This window comes from Coregonus clupeaformis, chromosome 7 (genome assembly GCF_020615455.1).
Source record: "Coregonus clupeaformis isolate EN_2021a chromosome 7, ASM2061545v1, whole genome shotgun sequence".
Classification (NCBI taxonomy): Eukaryota; Metazoa; Chordata; class Actinopteri; order Salmoniformes; family Salmonidae; genus Coregonus; species Coregonus clupeaformis.
The window spans coordinates 62377465-62395243 of record NC_059198.1 but is presented as its reverse complement, the minus strand read 5'-3'; the positions used below and the strand labels follow the sequence as shown (position 1 = coordinate 62395243).

At 42.7% G+C, this 17779-nt stretch overlaps 1 protein-coding gene across 1 annotated transcript; it reads left to right on the top strand.

The window, feature by feature from the left end:
* Positions 1-1680: 1680 nt before the first annotated feature.
* Positions 1681-12247, top strand: LOC121555384 (charged multivesicular body protein 6). The gene is made up of 8 exons (XM_041869212.2): positions 1681-1910; positions 2394-2503; positions 3464-3551; positions 3775-3861; positions 4337-4402; positions 4553-4633; positions 8226-8301; positions 10051-12247. Exons 1-8 carry the CDS (start codon positions 1845-1847, stop codon positions 10098-10100), a joined length of 624 nt encoding a protein of 207 aa, XP_041725146.1. The 5' UTR covers positions 1681-1844; the 3' UTR covers positions 10101-12247.
* The last annotated feature ends 5532 nt before the right edge of the window (positions 12248-17779 follow it).

The following is a 17779-nucleotide window of genomic DNA, read 5'->3' as shown; positions in this document are numbered from 1 at the left end:
ATCATGCTCGCTGGTTAGAATTGGATTGCCTTTGGAGTCAAGCACAGTGGCATTGACCGTAGCGCTAACACAGTATTCCTCTTCCTTGATGATGGGCGGAACCATAGACGGTATTAAACGGCAGAATGAGCCGCACCAACAACACGACGGGGAGATAGCTGCATGGCGTTTGCGTTACTGCGGTCCACATCTTCCGAATTACTTTGAAGGGCAGTCCGACTCAAAGAATAGTCCTATATAACTTCTGTCGGACAAGGCTTTATTCAGCAGCTCTTCATCAGTACAGCATACAATATGGTATCAGTTTGTTGATACTTCGTCAAGATGGCATTAGTTTGTCAATACATCGTCAGCTTGTTCGTCATGACGGCATTTGTTTGTCAATGCTTCGTCAACACATCGTCAGCTTGTTCGTCATGGCGGCATTTTTTTGTCAATACATCGTCATCTTGTTTGTCAATGCTTCGTCAATACATAGTCAGCTTATCCGTCATGATGGCATTCGTTTGTCAATGCTTCGTCAATACATCATCAGCTTGTTCGTCATGACGGCATTCGTTTGTCAATGCTTCGTCAATACATCGTTAGCTTGTTAGTCATGACGACATTTGTTTTTTAAATTCTTTGTCAGTACATCGTCAGCTTCTGGAGACACTCACAAAAGAGGCACACCAAGCTTATGAACCAATTAAAATTATTATATAAAATTCTTGCTACCAATATAATGTTATTTATATGGAGGATACACTCTTCCCAGCTCTGCAGATTTTGCTGCGAAGAGACAGAATCATTAGATCATTTGTTTTGGTACTGTCCATTTGTAGCTTGTTTTTGGTCACAGGTCCAGGAATGGCTGAAGGATTGCAATATTTACCTGGAGCTAACCCTGCAGATAGCACTACTGGGTGATCTGAAAAGTCATAGTCAATCGATCAATAATATAATAATACTTTTAGCAAAAATGTTTATTTTCAATTTACAATCTGTAGAAACAATGAGAATAGAAGGGTTCAGAACTTTTGTGAAACATCACAGTACAGTTGAAAAATATATGGCAAATAGAAATCCAATATGGATGGTGTTAAGAGATAGACGGGAGGTGTTGGATGGAGCTGAAGGATGGGACTAATAACAACAAGATAACTAATGTAAAGCATACTCTGTCCATAATAAGTATATAGGTTGAGAGCTTTTGAGAAATATAGAAGCAAACCGGATGGACATCATGAAAATGATCGAGAGGTTGAGGGTAGAGGAAGTTCAGGAGGAAGTAGAGGAGTTCAGGAGTTGTGTTGTGTTGAAGCCACCAAGCCTCCATCTTGACACTCCCTCACCAGTTGTCAGAAGCTAAAGAAATGCATGTATTAATGTCTACATCCGTTTTAGCCGTGTTTGTTCTATTACAGACACTTTAAAGCCTACTTTTTAATTATATTATGTGAGCTAAACATACAAATTCTAAAAATAGATTATTAATGTTACTGTCCCCACTACAACAAACAAATACTGAAACATTTAATTGAAATATTGTAGAATTCTATTCATTCCTATGAATGGAGGACTGCTCCTACTGGGGAGTGCCAATATAGCCGACAGGTGGCTTCAAAGCCTCTCAATGGCCAAAACATAGCATGCGCTATCCTGGTTTTATATACATCATTGGAATAAATTAACCCGTCCCGGATGCCGTACTAAACGCGGAAAGGGTGTGGCTTTGAATTATGTTAGCAAAGTTCGTTAGCTAAGCACAACGACTTGTAAACATAATCACAAAAACATGTTCCCCCAAGAAAAAATAGCTTCTGTATCAAAGTAGAGGATAGTGGCGGGGATGTGGCTACGTTATGGGAAACGTTTTCGGGAGAAAGAGTCGCCCTTCTCGAGTTACAGAACAAGACCGAGCGATTCTGGTGAGTTGTTGTTGTTGCTAGCCTGTTTCAATAGTAGGGACGCTAGCTAGCTTGCTAGCTCTAGTGGCTGGCTTGGATTAACGTTAGCTAGCTGTCTGATCTACACAGTAAGTTGGTAAGACTTGGTAACAATCCCTGCTAGCTAACGTTAGTTAGTTGTCAACACCCAGGAGCGATCACGGGACAGTCGCTGCTGCTGCTGTTAAAACTGTGACATGACCTCTCAAAGTGATTAACAGTAGCCAGCTGTGATCGCATCAACAGTGTCGGAGCCTGCAAATGACAGGGTATGACAGGTATTTATAGTTAACTAGATAGCTGGCTACAGTCCCTAGCTAGTTAGCTAACTATTTTCTTGGCAGAATGATATTGTAGGTAGCTAGCTATCTACTTGGTAAACAATGTCTGATAATGATAGCCCTGTTCAGAACTGAGTCTATTGAGACTGTCTGATTGTCCCGTTGTGTATGTTCAACTCTCCAGCAACTGAAACAGCAGAGAGATAAACTGAAGCACTACCAGAAGCGAGTCACCCTGCAGCTGGAGAAGGAGAGGAATCTTGCCAAGCAGCTGCTGAAGGATGGAAAGAAAGAGTGAGACAGGATACTTCACTTGTTCAGGCATCATCTAGCCTAGGCTATAGCCAGGTCCCAGATCTGTTTGTTCTGTTTTGATGTAATAGGGCGTTTCCAGGTGAAATGAAGACCGGAGCGGTCGTTGATCAATTCAATGGTTTAATACACGTTGCAACAGGGAGACACCTCCAGCACAGAAGCAGAGCATAATGTCTAACGAGCCATCTCTGAGCAGGCCCTTACATCCATTCCTAATCACATATGTTCTGTAAACACATGACAAAAGAAATAAGACAAGGTAGTGACTCACACAGTCTACAGATACAACAATAATAACCAGAATGTCCTCAGAACTGGCACCTTTAGACTGGCTCCCACTATCACATAGAACTGGCACCTTTAGACTGGCTCCCACACTATCAGCACATAGAACTGTCACCTTTAGACTGGCTCCCACTATCAGCACATAGAGCTGGCACCTTTAGACTGGCTCCCACACTATCAGCACATAGAACTGGCACCTTTAGTCTGGCTCCCACTATCAGCACACAGAACTGGCACCTTTAGACTGGCTCCCACACTATCAGCACATAGAACTGGCACCTTTAGACTGGCTCCCACACTATCATCACATAGAACTGGCCATAACATTCAAGTGTAGCCTTCAAGTCTAGTGACCGTCAACCTTGCACAAACAGAATCCTGTGTATTACAGAATGGAAAAGTAGAATACATTGTGTTAACCACTTAACTGCATATTAACTTTATTCATATTACATTTCCCATTACACTAGCAAACAGCTGGGACTACTAAACTATATCAAGTATAGTCAATATCACCATAATCGGACGTTTAAATTGTGTACTGACTGAACCTGATCAATGTATGACTAGCTGCTTGATGATGAGCAAAATAAACACTTGTTGTTATGTTAGGACTTGGTTTATTGTGCAGTGTGTTGTTCTTCCACTCCGTAGAAAGGCATTGGTTCTTCTCAAGAAGAAGCGTTATCAGGATCAGCTGCTAGACAAGACTGAGAACCAGATATCAAACCTGGAACGCATGGTGAGGCTGAGGCTCTTATTGGGTCCTATGGTTTCATTGACTTGTATGGAATTTAACTACGTTGATGTAATGTTTCACAGCCAACCTGTCTTCAAAAAGGTATGCTGGCTGGGTATATCTTGATGTTCTGTATAGTGAATGCTATCTTAACATACTGATATGTTTTTACAGGTTCAGTGCTGGATCCTCTATATCTTAGCATGTACTGTAAATGTTTTCACAGGTTCAAGACATTGAGTTTGTCCAGATCGAGATGAAAGTCATTGAGGGGCTGAAGGTTGGAAATGACTGTCTGAAGAGTATGCATGAGGTAGGGTATGGTTTGATTTTTTGTCCACTATTTTCTATTCATTCACAGTCAAACACACACACACACACTCACGTGCGCTAAGGCAGGCACACACACACTCACACACGTGTAAGACATTCAGCTCAGTGTCATAAGTGTTAATGAATAAACCTTCCACTGGCATGTAACCTCTTTTACGTGACCTGCACCCAAGAACAAAGACTGTGTGTGTTAGCTAGCGTCGCTGTGCACATTGTTTGAAGATTAAAGGATTAGGTTACAAATCCCAGACTACAGCGAGCCTAGTGGTGTCACTGCTGCTGCCGCATATCCTGGGTTACACTGTCTGTCTATCCACAACCTGCTCAGAGAGTTATTCTCTTTAAGAGAGAAAATGTTTCATCCCCATCACACATACAAACACACACACAGAGAGAATAAGTAAACTGAGAGTTTCTGATCCAAACTTGACATTGTCCCTGTCTCCTCCTCTCAGGCCATGTCACTAGAGGATGTGGAGAGAATCATGGATGAGACCCAGGATGCTGTAGAGTACCAGAGGGTGAGTTTCTCTTTTCCCATGGTCTCATCAATCAATCAAATTGATATACCCCTTTTTACAGTCCTAACTCTTAATCCATCCCAAGTACTGTCTTCAGTGTAGTGTGTGTTGCTGCCCAGCTAACATGCTCTGCTCTGATTGGTCCTACAGCAAATAGATGAGATGCTGTCAGGCTCCCTGACTCAGGAGGATGAGGATGCTGTGTTATCTGAACTGGAGGCTATCACTCAGGTGTGTATCATACTCATCCGTGGTCCTCTGTAGCTCAGCTGGTAGAGCACGGCGCTTGTAACGCCAAGGTAGTGGGTTCGATCCCCGGGACCACCCATACACAAAAATGTATGCACGCATGACTGTAAGTCGCTTTGGATAAAAGCGTCTGCTAAATGGCATATATTATTATTATTATTATTATTTATTATTATTATTATATTATTATTATTATTATTATTATATTATACTGGGTTACATCAGTTCCCTCTGGCTGTTATCTGAACTGGTGTCCCAGGTCTGAATCATTTCCTGCTGAAAACCAGAAGTCTTCTGGCCCTCCAGGACTGGAGTTCCTATCCCTGCTGTACATGTTGGTAATGATGACCTGACCTGATCAAATGCTGTTTAACATGTTGGTAATGATGACCTGACCTGATCAAGTCCTGTTTAACCTGTAAGATGACCTGACGTGATCAAGTCCTGTTTAGCCTGTTGGTAATGATGACCTGACGTGATCAAGTCCTGTTTAGCCAGTTGGTAATGATGACCTGACGTGATCAAGTCCTGTTTAACCTATTGGTAATGATGACCTGATCAAGTCCTGTTTAACCTATTGGTAACAATGACCTGACCTGATCAAGTCCTGTTTAACCAGTTGGCAATGATGACCTGATCAGGTCCTGTTTAACCTGTTGGTAATGATGAACTGATGTGATCAAGTCATGTTTAACCTGTTGGTAATGATGACTTGACCTGATCAAGTCCTGTTTAACCTGTTGGTAATGATGACCTGACCTGATCAAGTCCTGTTTAACCAGTTTCACCCGGACAATTATAAGAAATCCCGCTATGCCCTCTGACGAACTATCAAACAGGCAAAGAGTCAATACAGGACTAATATTGAATCGTACTACACCAGCTCCGACGCTCGTCTGATGTGGCAGGGCTTGAAAACTATTACAGACTACAAAGGGAAGCACAGCCGTGAGCTGCCCAGTGACACAAGCCTACCAGACAAGATAAATCACTTCTATGCTCGCTTCGAGGCAAGCAACACTGAAGCATGCATGAGAGCATCAGCTGTTCCGGATGACTATGTGATCACGCTCTCCGTAGCCGATGTGAGTAAGACTTTTAAGCAGGTCAACATTCACAAGGCCGCAGGGCCAGACGGATTACCAGGACGTGTACTCAGAGAATGCGCTGACCAACTGGTAAGTGTCTTCACTGACATTTTCATAATCTCCCTGACTGAGTCTGTAATACCAACATGTTTCAAGCAGACCACCATAGTCCCTGTGCCCAAGAACACTAAGATAAATGACTACCGACCCGTAGCACTCACGTCTGTAGCAATGAAGTGCTTTGAAAGGCTGGTCATGGCTCACATCAACACCATTATCCCAGAAACCCTAGACCCACTCTAATTTGCATACCGGCAAAACAGATCCACATATGATGCAATCTCTATTGCACTCCACACTGCCCTTTCCCACCTGGACAAGAGGAACACCTACAGTTGAAGTCGGAAGTTTACATACACCTTAGCCAAATACATTTAAACTCAGTTTTTCACAATTCCTGACATTTAATCCTAGTAAAGATTCACTGTCTTAGGTCAGTTAGGATCACCACTTTATTTTAAGAATGTGAAATGTTCATCACATTCCCAGTGGGTCAGAAGTTTACATACACTCAATTAGTATTTGGTAGCATTGCCTTTAAATTGTTTAACATGGGTCAAACGCTTCGGGTGTCCTTCCACAAGCTTCCCACAATAAGTTGGGTGAATTTTTGCCCATTCCTCCTGACAGAGCTGGTGTAACTGAGTCAGGTTTGTAGGCCTTCTTGCTCTCACACGCTTTTTCAGTTCTGCCCACACATTTTCTATAGGATTGAGGTCAGGGCTTTGTGATGGCCACTCCAATACCTTGACTTTGTTGTCCTTAAGCCATTTTGCCACAACTTTGGAAGTATGCTTGGGGTCATTGTTCATTTGGAAGACCCATTTGCGACCAAGCTTTAACTTCCTGACTGATGTCTTGATGTTGCTTCAATATATCCACATTCTTTTCCTTCCTCATGATGCCATCTATTTTGTGAAGTGCACCAGTCCCTCCTGCAGCAAAGCACCCCCACAGCACGATGCTGCCACCCCCGTGCTTCACAGTTGGGATGGTGTTCTTCGGATTACAAGCATCTTCCTTTTTCCTCCAAACAGAACGATGGTCATTATGGCCAAACAACACAGCACATTACTGTATATGTGTTTATGTCCACATTTTACAGAAACACAATATTTTAATTATATTTTAATAAAGTCATATTTGATCGTTGTTCATTAGCAACATGATCCCTTTTCATGGACACCATTTTCAGCTTGTAGTACATACTCTCACCACAAGGTGGCACTAGACACCAGTGAGAGAGTTCTCAGAACCAGTTTGGCGATGTAGACATATTGGTGGAGAAAAGAGAGGCCCAATCCCAAATCAACCCCTAGAACTTATTCAGAGAGGATTTGATTAGTATAAGCAGTATGGTGAAACTTTCACCTAGGTCAGGGGTAGGTAACCCTGTTCCTGGAGAGCCGCAGGGTATGCAGGATTTTGCTTTAACCAACCTGGAAGAACAGGTGTGTTGAATTTAGTCAATCACTGAACCAATCAATTAGCTCAGTTGGTCAGTTCAGTGATTGACTAAATTCAACACACCTGGTCTTCCAGGTCGGTTAAAGCAAAATCCTGCGGCTCTCCAGGAACAGGGTTGCCTACCCCTGACCTAGCCTATCAGAGGGAAAGTTGGAGCTATTACCATATTGCTTCACTCTAGGGGTCTATTTGGGATTGGGCCTTGATGTGTGGGAGACGTTTTACCCAGGTGAGAAAGCCACTGCCAATGCATTGTTTACAGCCTTGACTATAATAAAGAGAACACTTTGAATGAACGATCATGAACAAACACCAATTATCCACTGTGTGTGAACAATATCACCCACGGACGGCATTCTGGGAAACAGTGTACCACCATTGGTTTCCTACCTTACGTAATGCTATTGTATACGGCCCTCAAACTCAACTCTGGACCTCGAAGCCAGTGCCACTGCATTGTTTTCATTGTTCCCCTCTAATCAGGGACTGATTTAGACCTGGGATACCAGGTGGGTGCAATTAATTATCAGGTGGAACAGATAGGTAGCTTAGTGGTTAAGAGCGTTGTGCCAGTAACTGAAAGATTGCTGGTTCTAATCCCCGAGCCGACTAGGTGAAAAATCTGTCTGTGCCCTTGAGCAAGGCACTTAACCCTAATTGCTCCTAATTGCCCTAATTATTTGTTTTACTTATCTATTTTTTACTTAACACTTTTTATTTTATTAAAAACTGCATTGTTGGTTAAGGGCTTGTAAGTAAGCATTTCACAGTAAGGTCTACACCTGTTGTATTCGGCGCATGTGGCAAATAAAATTTGATTTGATGACCTGATCAGGTTCTGTTTAACCTGTTGGTAATGATGACCTAATGTGAACAAGTCCTGTTTAACCTGTTGGTAATTAATGATGACCTGATCAAGTCCTGTTTAACCTGTGTAACCGTTGTCTCTACTGCTGCAGGGAGAAGATGTAGAACTTCCAGAGGTCCCCACTGAGCTTCTACCAGAGGTCCCAGAACCAGCTGAGACAGAGCCAGGTAACAGTACTGTCTTTACCCTGTTACACTACCTCAATCATTATGGTAGTAGTAACAGTACTGTCTTTACCCTGTTACACTACCTCAATCATTATGGTAGTAGTAACAGTACTGTCTTTACCCTGTTACACTACCTCAATCATTATGGTAGTAGTAACAGTACTGTCTTTACCCTGTTACACTACCTCAATCATTATGGTAGTAGTAACAGTACTGTCTTTACCATGTTACACTACCTCAATCATTATGGTAGTAGTAACAGTACTGTCTTTACTCTGTTACACTACCTCAATCATTATGGTAGTAGTAACAGTACTGTCTTTACCCTGTTACACTACCTCAATCATTATGGTAGTAGTAACAGTACTGTCTTTACCCTGTTACACTACCTCAATCATTATCGTAGTAGTAACAGTACTGTCTTTACCCTGTTACACTACCTCAATCATTATGGTAGTAGTAACAGTACTGTCTTTACCCTGTTACACTACCTCAATCATTATGGTAGTAGTAACAGTACTGTCTTTACCCTGTTACACTACCTCAATCATTATGGTAGTAGTAACAGTACTGTCTTTACCCTGTTACACTACCTCAATCATTATGGTAGTAGTAACAGTACTGTCTTACCCCTGTTACACTACCTCAATCATTATCGTAGTAGTAACAGTACTGTCTTTACCCTGTTACACTACCTCAATCATTATGGTAGTAGTAACAGTACTGTCTTTACCCTGTTACACTACCTCAATCATTATGGTAGTAGTAACAGTACTGTCTTTACCCTGTTACACTACCTCAATCATTATGGTAGTAGTAACAGTACTGTCTTTACCATGTTACACTACCTCAATCATTATGGTAGTAGTAACAGTACTGTCTTTACTCTGTTACACTACCTCAATCATTATGGTAGTAGTAACAGTACTGTCTTTACCCTGTTACACTACCTCAATCATTATGGTAGTAGTAACAGTACTGTCTTTACCCCTGTTACACTACCTCAATCATTATCGTAGTAGTAACAGTACTGTCTTTACCCTGTTACACTACCTCAATCATTATGGTAGTAGTAACAGTACTGTCTTTACCCTGTTACACTACCTCAATCATTATGGTAGTAGTAACAGTACTGTCTTTACCCTGTTACACTACCTCAATCATTATGGTAGTAGTAACAGTACTGTCTTTACCCTGTTACACTACCTCAATCATTATGGTAGTAGTAACAGTACTGTCTTTACCCTGTTACACTACCTCAATCATTATGGTAGTAGTAACAGTACTGTCTTTACCCTGTTACACTACCTCAATCATTATGGTAGTAGTAACAGTACTGTCTTTACCCTGTTACACTACCTCAATCATTATGGTAGTAGTAACAGTACTGTCTTTACCCTGTTACACTACCTCAATCATTATGGTAGTAGTAACAGTACTGTCTTTACCCTGTTACACTACCTCAATCATTATGGTAGTAGTAACAGTACTGTCTTTACCCTGTTACACTACCTCAATCATTATGGTAGTAGTAACAGTACTGTCTTTACTCTGTTACACTACCTCAATCATTATGGCAGTAAGTATTGACAGTCTCACAGTAGGCACTGACCTAGGAGCAGTTTGGCCTTTTAGATCATTTATTAATAGGATTATATGGACAGATGAGGGACTTGATCCTAGATCAACACTCTTACTCTGAGACGCTTTGTAGATACAGTCACTGACAATAGTTTCTTTGTTTTCCAGCGAGAAGACTAGCAAAGAATAAGGAGAACAGAGAGATGCTGGCAGCGTAGACAAGACTCAACAAGAACAATAACAACAGTAGCTGTGGATGGAGCTAGTCCAACTGACTCAACAACAACAATAACAACAGTAGCTGTGAATGGAGCTAGTCCAACTGACTCAACAATAACAATAACAACAGTAGCTGTGAATGGAGCTAGTCCAACTGACTCAACAATAACAACAGTAGCGCTGAATGGAGCTAGTCCAACTGACTCAACAATAACAACAGTAGCTGTGGATGGAGCTAGTCCAACTGACTCAACAACAACAATAACAACAGTAGCTGTGAATGGAGCTAGTACAACTGACTCAACAACAACAACAATAACAACAGTAGCTGTGGATGGAGGTAGTCCAACTGACTCAACAATAACAATAACAACAGTAGCTGTGAATGGAGCTAGTCCAACTGACTCAACAATAACAACAGTAGCTGTGGATGGAGCTAGTCCAACTGACTCAACAACAACAATAACAACAGTAGCTGTGAATGGAGCTAATACAACTGACTCAACAATAACAACAGTAGCTGTGGATGGAGGTAGTCCAACTGACTCAACAATAACAACAGTAGCTGTGAATGGAGCTAGTACCATTGACTCAACAACAACAATAACAACAGTAGCTGTGGATTGAGCTAGTCCAACTGACTCAACAACAACAATAACAACAGTAGCTGTGGATGGAGCTAGTCCAACTGACTCAACAATAACAACAGTAGCTGTGGATGGAGCTAGTCCAACTGACTCAACAATAACAACAGTAGCTGTGGATGGAGCTAGTCCAACTGACTCAACAATAACAACAGTAACTGTGGATTGAGCTAGTCCAACTGACTCAACAACAACAATAACAACAGTAGCTGTGAATGGAGCTAGTACAACTGACTCAACAACAACAATAACAACAGTAGCTGTGGATGGAGGTAGTCCAACTGACTCAACAACAACAATAACAACAGTAGCTGTGAATGGAGCTAGTCCAACTGACTCAACAATAACAACAGTATCTGTGAATGGAGCTAGTACAACTGACTCAACAATAACAACAGTAGCTGTGGATGGAGCTAGTCCAACTGACTCAACAACAACAATAACAACAGTAGCTGTGAATGGAGCTAGTACAACTGACTCAACAACAACAATAACAACAGTAGCTGTGGATTGAGCTAGTCCAACTGACTCAACAACAACAATAACAACAGTAGCTGTGGATGGAGCTAGTCCAACTGACTCAACAATAACAACAGTAGCTGTGGATGGAGCTAGTCCAACTGACTCAACAATAACAACAGCAGCTGTGGATGGAGCTAGTCCAACTGACTCAACAACAACAATAACAGCAGTAGCTGTGGATGGAGCTAGTCCAACTGACTCAACAATAACAACAGTAGCTGTGGATGGAGCTAGTCCAACTGACTCAACAACAACAATAACAACTGTAGCTGGGATGGAGCTAGTCCAACTGACTCAACAACAATAACAACAGTAGCTGTGGATGGAGCTAGTCCAACTGACTCAACAATAACAACAGTAGCTGTGAATGGAGCTAGTCCAACTGACTCAACAATAACAACAGTAGCTGTGAATGGAGCTAGTCCAACTGACTCAACAACAACAATAACAGCAGTAGCTGTGGATGGATTTAGTCATGCTGGTCTCTTACTGCATGGAGAAGCAGCATCCATACATACAAACAGACAGTCTGCTGGCCTGTCCATTCCCTGATTGCTCTCTCTCATAGAATGGAGTGCAGGTACACCAGAAGTACACATTCCTCTTCGTAAAAACGTTATTGTCCCAATGTTGGACAATATGATATGTAGCTGGTTTAAAAACAATACACAACAACATATGTGTACACACAGACACACACAACACACCCCAAGGCATCCTAGGAGAACAGTTGTGCTGAAGTCTCCTACTGTACACACCTCCCCTGTTCAATCTCTTTTTAATAATGAATGAAACACTAAAGGGAAAATGATTGCTGTCTCTCAGTATATGGTTTGGATTGATTGGTAGCATGTTGTCACTGTACAAATTCCTTTATAATTCACATGACAGAAAAATGAAGTTAGAGGTAACTGAAGATAAATGTAATTTGAAAACCGTTTTACGTAATTAAAAGGCAGAGCTGTGGCTTACAGACAACACTGTCCTGGTCTTTTCACCTCATTTCCTATTGGTCTGTTGGTCAATAACAAGGGAAACATAGCACATTACTGTATATGTGTTTATGTCCACATTTTACAGAAACACAATATTTTAATTATATTTTAATAAAGTCATATTTGATCGTTGTTCATTAGCAACATGATCCCTTTTCATAGATGTTCACTGAACACCATTTTCAGCTTGTAGTACATACTCTCACCACAAGGTGGCACTAGACACCAGTGAGAGAGTTCTCAGAACCAGTTTGGAGATGTAGACGTATTGGCGGAGAAAAGAGAGGCCCAATCCCAAATCAACCCCTAGAACCTATTCAGAGAGGATTTGATTAGTATAAGCAGTATGGTGAAACTTTCACCTAGGTCAGGGGTAGGTAACCCTGTTCCTGGAGAGCCGCAGGGTATGCAGGATTTTGCTTTAACCAACCTGGAAGACCAGGTGTGTTGAATTTAGTCAATCACTGAACCAATCAATTAGCTCAGTTGGTCAGTTCAGTGATTGACTAAATTCAACACACCTGGTCTTCCAGGTCGGTTAAAGCAAAATCCTGCTGCTCTCCAGGAACAGGGTTGCCTACCCCTGACCTAGCCTATCAGAGGGAAAGTTGGAGCTATTACCATATTGCTTCACTCTAGGGGTCTATTTGGGATTGGGCCTTGATGTGTGGGAGACGTTTTACCCAGGTGAGAAAGCCACTGCCAATGCATTGTTTACAGCCTTGACTATAATAAAGAGAACACTTTGAATGAACGATCATGAACAAACACCAATTATCCACTGTGTGTGAACAATATCACCCACGGACGGCGTTCTGGAAAACAGTGTACCACCATTGGTTTCCTACCTTACGTAATGCTATTGTATACGGCCCTCAAACTCAACTCTGGACCTCGAAGCCAGTGCCACTGCATTGTTTTCATTGTTCCCCTCTAATCAGGGACTGATTTAGACCTGGGATACCAGGTGGGTGCAATTAATTATCAGGTGGAACAGATAGGTAGCTTAGTGGTTAAGAGCGTTGTGCCAGTAACCGAAAGATCGCTGGTTCTAATCCCCGAGCCGACTAGGTGAAAAATCTATCTGTGCCCTTGAGCAAGGCACTTAACCCTAATTGCTCCTGTAAGTCGCTCTGGATAAGAGCGTCTGCTAAATGATTAAAATGTAAAACCAGCCGGCTCTGGACCTCCATAGGGTAAGCGTTGAATACCCCTGGTATAGGAAACTTCATAGTACCCTATAGAAATATGTTTATGCAGGTGATTGTATATCATTATTGTAGTGCATGTTTATATAATCAGTTGTGTCTTGGCCCTACCAGAGGATAATGTATTGTTGCTGTATTTAAAGAGGATACAATATGGTGGTTCTGTCTGTTTGACAATCAAACATTGGAACACGAAGCACTGACGTCATTGTGTGGGTTAGTAGAACTGCTCCCACAAGACAGTCCACTCACTCAACTAGTCATGGTGATGACCTGATTATTGGCACTGGCATCTCTCTCCCACTCTCTGGCTGCCTACCGGTCTCCCTCTCTGAGCAGTATACCACAGCTCTCTGCCTACCTGTCTCCCTCTCTGAGCAGTATACCACAGCTCTCTGCCTACCTGTCTCCCTCTCTGAGCAGTATACCACAGCTCTCTGCCTACCTGTCTCCCTCTCTGAGCAGTATACCACAGCTCTCTGCCTACCTGTCTCCCTCTCTGAGCAGTATACCACAGCTCTCTGCCTACCTGTCTCCTTCTCTGAGCAGTATACCACAGCTCTCTGCTGTGCCTGGCTGGCTGGAGCCCAAGTCAGATGTGGGCACATAACTGGATTCTACCCACAAGGCTTCGGCCCACAGCCCACACCGCTGCTGCCCTGAAGCTAGAACTGTAGACCTCCTACTGCTGGTGATTAGCTGATCAGGAACAGGAAGTCTGGTTCACAAGCCTGTGAAAGGTAGAACAAGTGTTTGTCTTCTTATGTTGTGGACATCTTCCTTCATATGATATGCTGGCTCCTTGTAGAATGGATCATCTCTCTATATAAAAAACATTGTAGGCATAATGGTGGGTGGGTTCCACACAGCAGTAGCCTACACTGAAATGTTCACATTATGAGACATTTAGGATACTTAATGAAAGCATCCCCTTAATGAAAGCAGTCCTTCACCAGGCCTTTGTTCAGTTTCATACAGTCTCTGAAATGGTGTTACATCACTTATTTCTTATAGGATTGGTATGTGAGGCTATTGATTTGGTTTGGTAACAAATATTTCCATGCTGATAGTGATTTTGAACAAGTGATCGTCATTCTTTGTTTTAAATATTTTTGTGATGTTTTATTACACTATATTACCTGAAGCGTAGATGCAGTCATACAGTGCCTGTAGAAAGTCTACACCCCCCTTGGATTTCTTCACATTTTATTGTGTTACAAAGTGGGATAAAAATTGATTTAATTGTCATTTTTGTCAACAATCTACCCAAAATACTAACTTTTAAAAAAGATGAATGAAAAATAAAACATATCATGATTAGATACAATGCCTTCAGAAAGTATCCATACTCCTTGACTTATTCCACATTTTGTTACAACCTGAATTCAAAAAAGGATTAAATTGATTTTCTTCCCCTCACCCATCTACACAATACACCATAATAATAAAGTGAAAACATGTTTGTAGAACATTTTGTGAATTTATTGAAAATGAAATACAGAAATATCTAATTTACATAAGTATTCACACCCCTGAGTCAATACTTCGTAGAAGCACCTTTGGCTGTGATTACAGCTGTGAGTCTTTCTAGGTAAGTCTCATTAGAGCTTTCCACACCTGGATTGTGCAACATTTGCCCATAATTTTTTTCCAAAGTGTTGTCAAGTCTTGCCATAGATTTTCAAGCCGATTTCAGTCAAAATTGTAACATGGCCAATCAGGAACATTCACTGTCTTCTTGGAAAACTCCCCAGTATTTGCTGATGTCAAGCATACCCATACCATGATGCAGCCACCACCATGCTTAAAAATAACGAGGCAGTTACTCAGTGATGTGTTGGATTTGCACCAAACATAAGGCTTTGCATTTATGCCAAAAAGTGTATTCCTTTGCCGTGTTTTCTTGCAGTATTACTTTAGTGCCTTGTTGCATAAAAGATGCATGTTTTGGTATATTTGTATTCTTCTTTTCACTCTGTCATTTAAGTCAGTATTGTGGAGTCACTACAATGTTGTTGGTCCATCCTCAGTTTTCTCCCATCACAGCCACAACTCTGTAACTGTTTTAAAATCACCAGTAGCCTCATGGTGACATCCCTAAGCAGTTTCCTTCCTGCCCTGCAGCTCAGTTCTGGAGGATCGCATCTTTGATGTGTCTGGGTGGTTTAATACATAATCCACAGCATAATTATTAACTTGACCATGCTTAAAGATGTATTCCATGTCTGATTTGTTACCCATCTACCAATCACTGCCCTTCTTTGAGGCTTTCGAAAAGCTCCCTGGTCTTTGTAGTTGAATCTGTGCTTGAAATTCAATTCTTGACTGAGGGACCTTACAGATGTATGTATGGGAGACAGAGGAAGGGTTAGTCATTCAAAACTCATGTCAACCCCTATTATTTCACACAGTGAGTCCATATAACTTATGTGATTTATTAAGCCAACCTTTATTTCTGAACTAATTAAGGCTTGCCTAAACAAAGGGGGTGAATACTTATGCAACGACTATATTTTAGTTTTTTACTTTTTATGAATTTGTAAAAATGTTTAGAATTTTATTTTCACTTTGACATTTTTTTTTTTTTACAATTAAATCTATTTCAATCCAACTTTGTAATGCAACAGCTCTCTGCCTACCTGTCTCGGTCTCTGAGCAGTATACCACAGCTCTCTGCCTACCTGTCTCGGTCTCTGAGCAGTATACCACAGCTCTCTGCCTACCTGTCTCCCTCTCTGAGCAGTATACCACAGCTCTCTGCCTACCTGCCTCACTCTCTGAGCAGTATACCACAGCTCTCTGCCTACCTGTCTCCCTCTCTGAGCAGTATACCACAGCTCTCTGCCTACCTGTCTCCCTCTTTGAGCAGTATACCACAGCTCTCTGCCTACCTGTCTCCCTCTCTGAGCAGTATACCACAGCTCTCTGCCTACCTGTCTCCCTCTCTGAGCAGTATACCACAGCTCTCTGCCTACCTGTCTCCCTCTCTGAGCAGTATACCACAGCTCTCTGCCTACCTGTCTCCCTCTCAGCAGTATACCACAGCTCTCTGCCTACCTGTCTCCCTCTCAGCAGTATACCACAGCTCTCTGCCTACCTGTCTCCCTCTCTGAGCAGTATACCACAGCTCTCTGCCTACCTGTCTCCCTCTCTGAGCAGTATACCACAGCTCTCTGCCTACCTGCCTCCCTCTCTGAGCAGTATACCACAGCTCTCTGCCTACCTGTCTCCCTCTCTGAGCAGTATACCACAGCTCTCTGCCTACCTGTCTCCCTCTCTGAGCAGTATACCACAGCTCTCTGCCTACCTGTCTCCCTCTCTGAGCAGTATACCACAGCTCTCTGCCTACCTGTCTCCCTCTCTGAGCAGTATACCACAGCTCTCTGCCTACCTGTCTCCCTCTCTGAGCAGTATACCACAGCTCTCTGCCTACCTGTCTCCCTCTCTGAGCAGTATACCACAGCTCTCTGCCTACCTGTCTCCCTCTCTGAGCAGTATACCACAGCTCTCTGCCTACCTGTCTCCCTCTCAGCAGTATACCACAGCTCTCTGCCTACCTGTCTCCCTCTCTGAGCAGTATACCACAGCTCTCTGCCTACCTGTCTCCCTCTCTGAGCAGTATACCACAGCTCTCTGCCTACCTGCCTCCCTCTCTGAGCAGTATACCACAGCTCTCTGCCTACCTGTCTCCCTCTCTGAGCAGTATACCACAGCTCTCTGCCTACCTGTCTCCCTCTCTGAGCAGTATACCACAGCTCTCTGCCTACCTGTCTCCCTCTCTGAGCAGTATACCACAGCTCTCTGCCTACCTGTCTCCCTCTCTGAGCAGTATACCACAGCTCTCTGCTGTGCCTGGCTGGCTGGAGCCCAAGTCAGATGTGGGCACATAACAACTGGATTCCACCCACAAGGCTTCGGCCCACAGCCCACACCGCTGCTGCCCTGAAGCCAGAACTGTAGACCTCCTATTGCTGGTGACTAGCGGATCAGGACCTGGAAGTCTGGTTCCCTGAAGCCAGAACTGTAGACCTCCTATTGCTGGTGACTAGCGGATCAGGAACTGGAAGTCTGGTTCCCTGAAGCTAGAACTGTAGACCTCCTACTGCTGGTGATTAGCTGATCAGGAACAGGAAGTCTGGTTCCCTGAAGCCAGAACTGTAGACCTCCTACTGATGGTGATTAGCTGATCAGGAACTGGAAGTCTGGTTTCCTGAAGCTAGAACTGTAGACCTCCTACTGCTGGTGATTAGCTGATCAGGAACAGGAAGTCTGGTTCACAAGCCTGTGAAAGGTAGAACAAGTGTTTGTC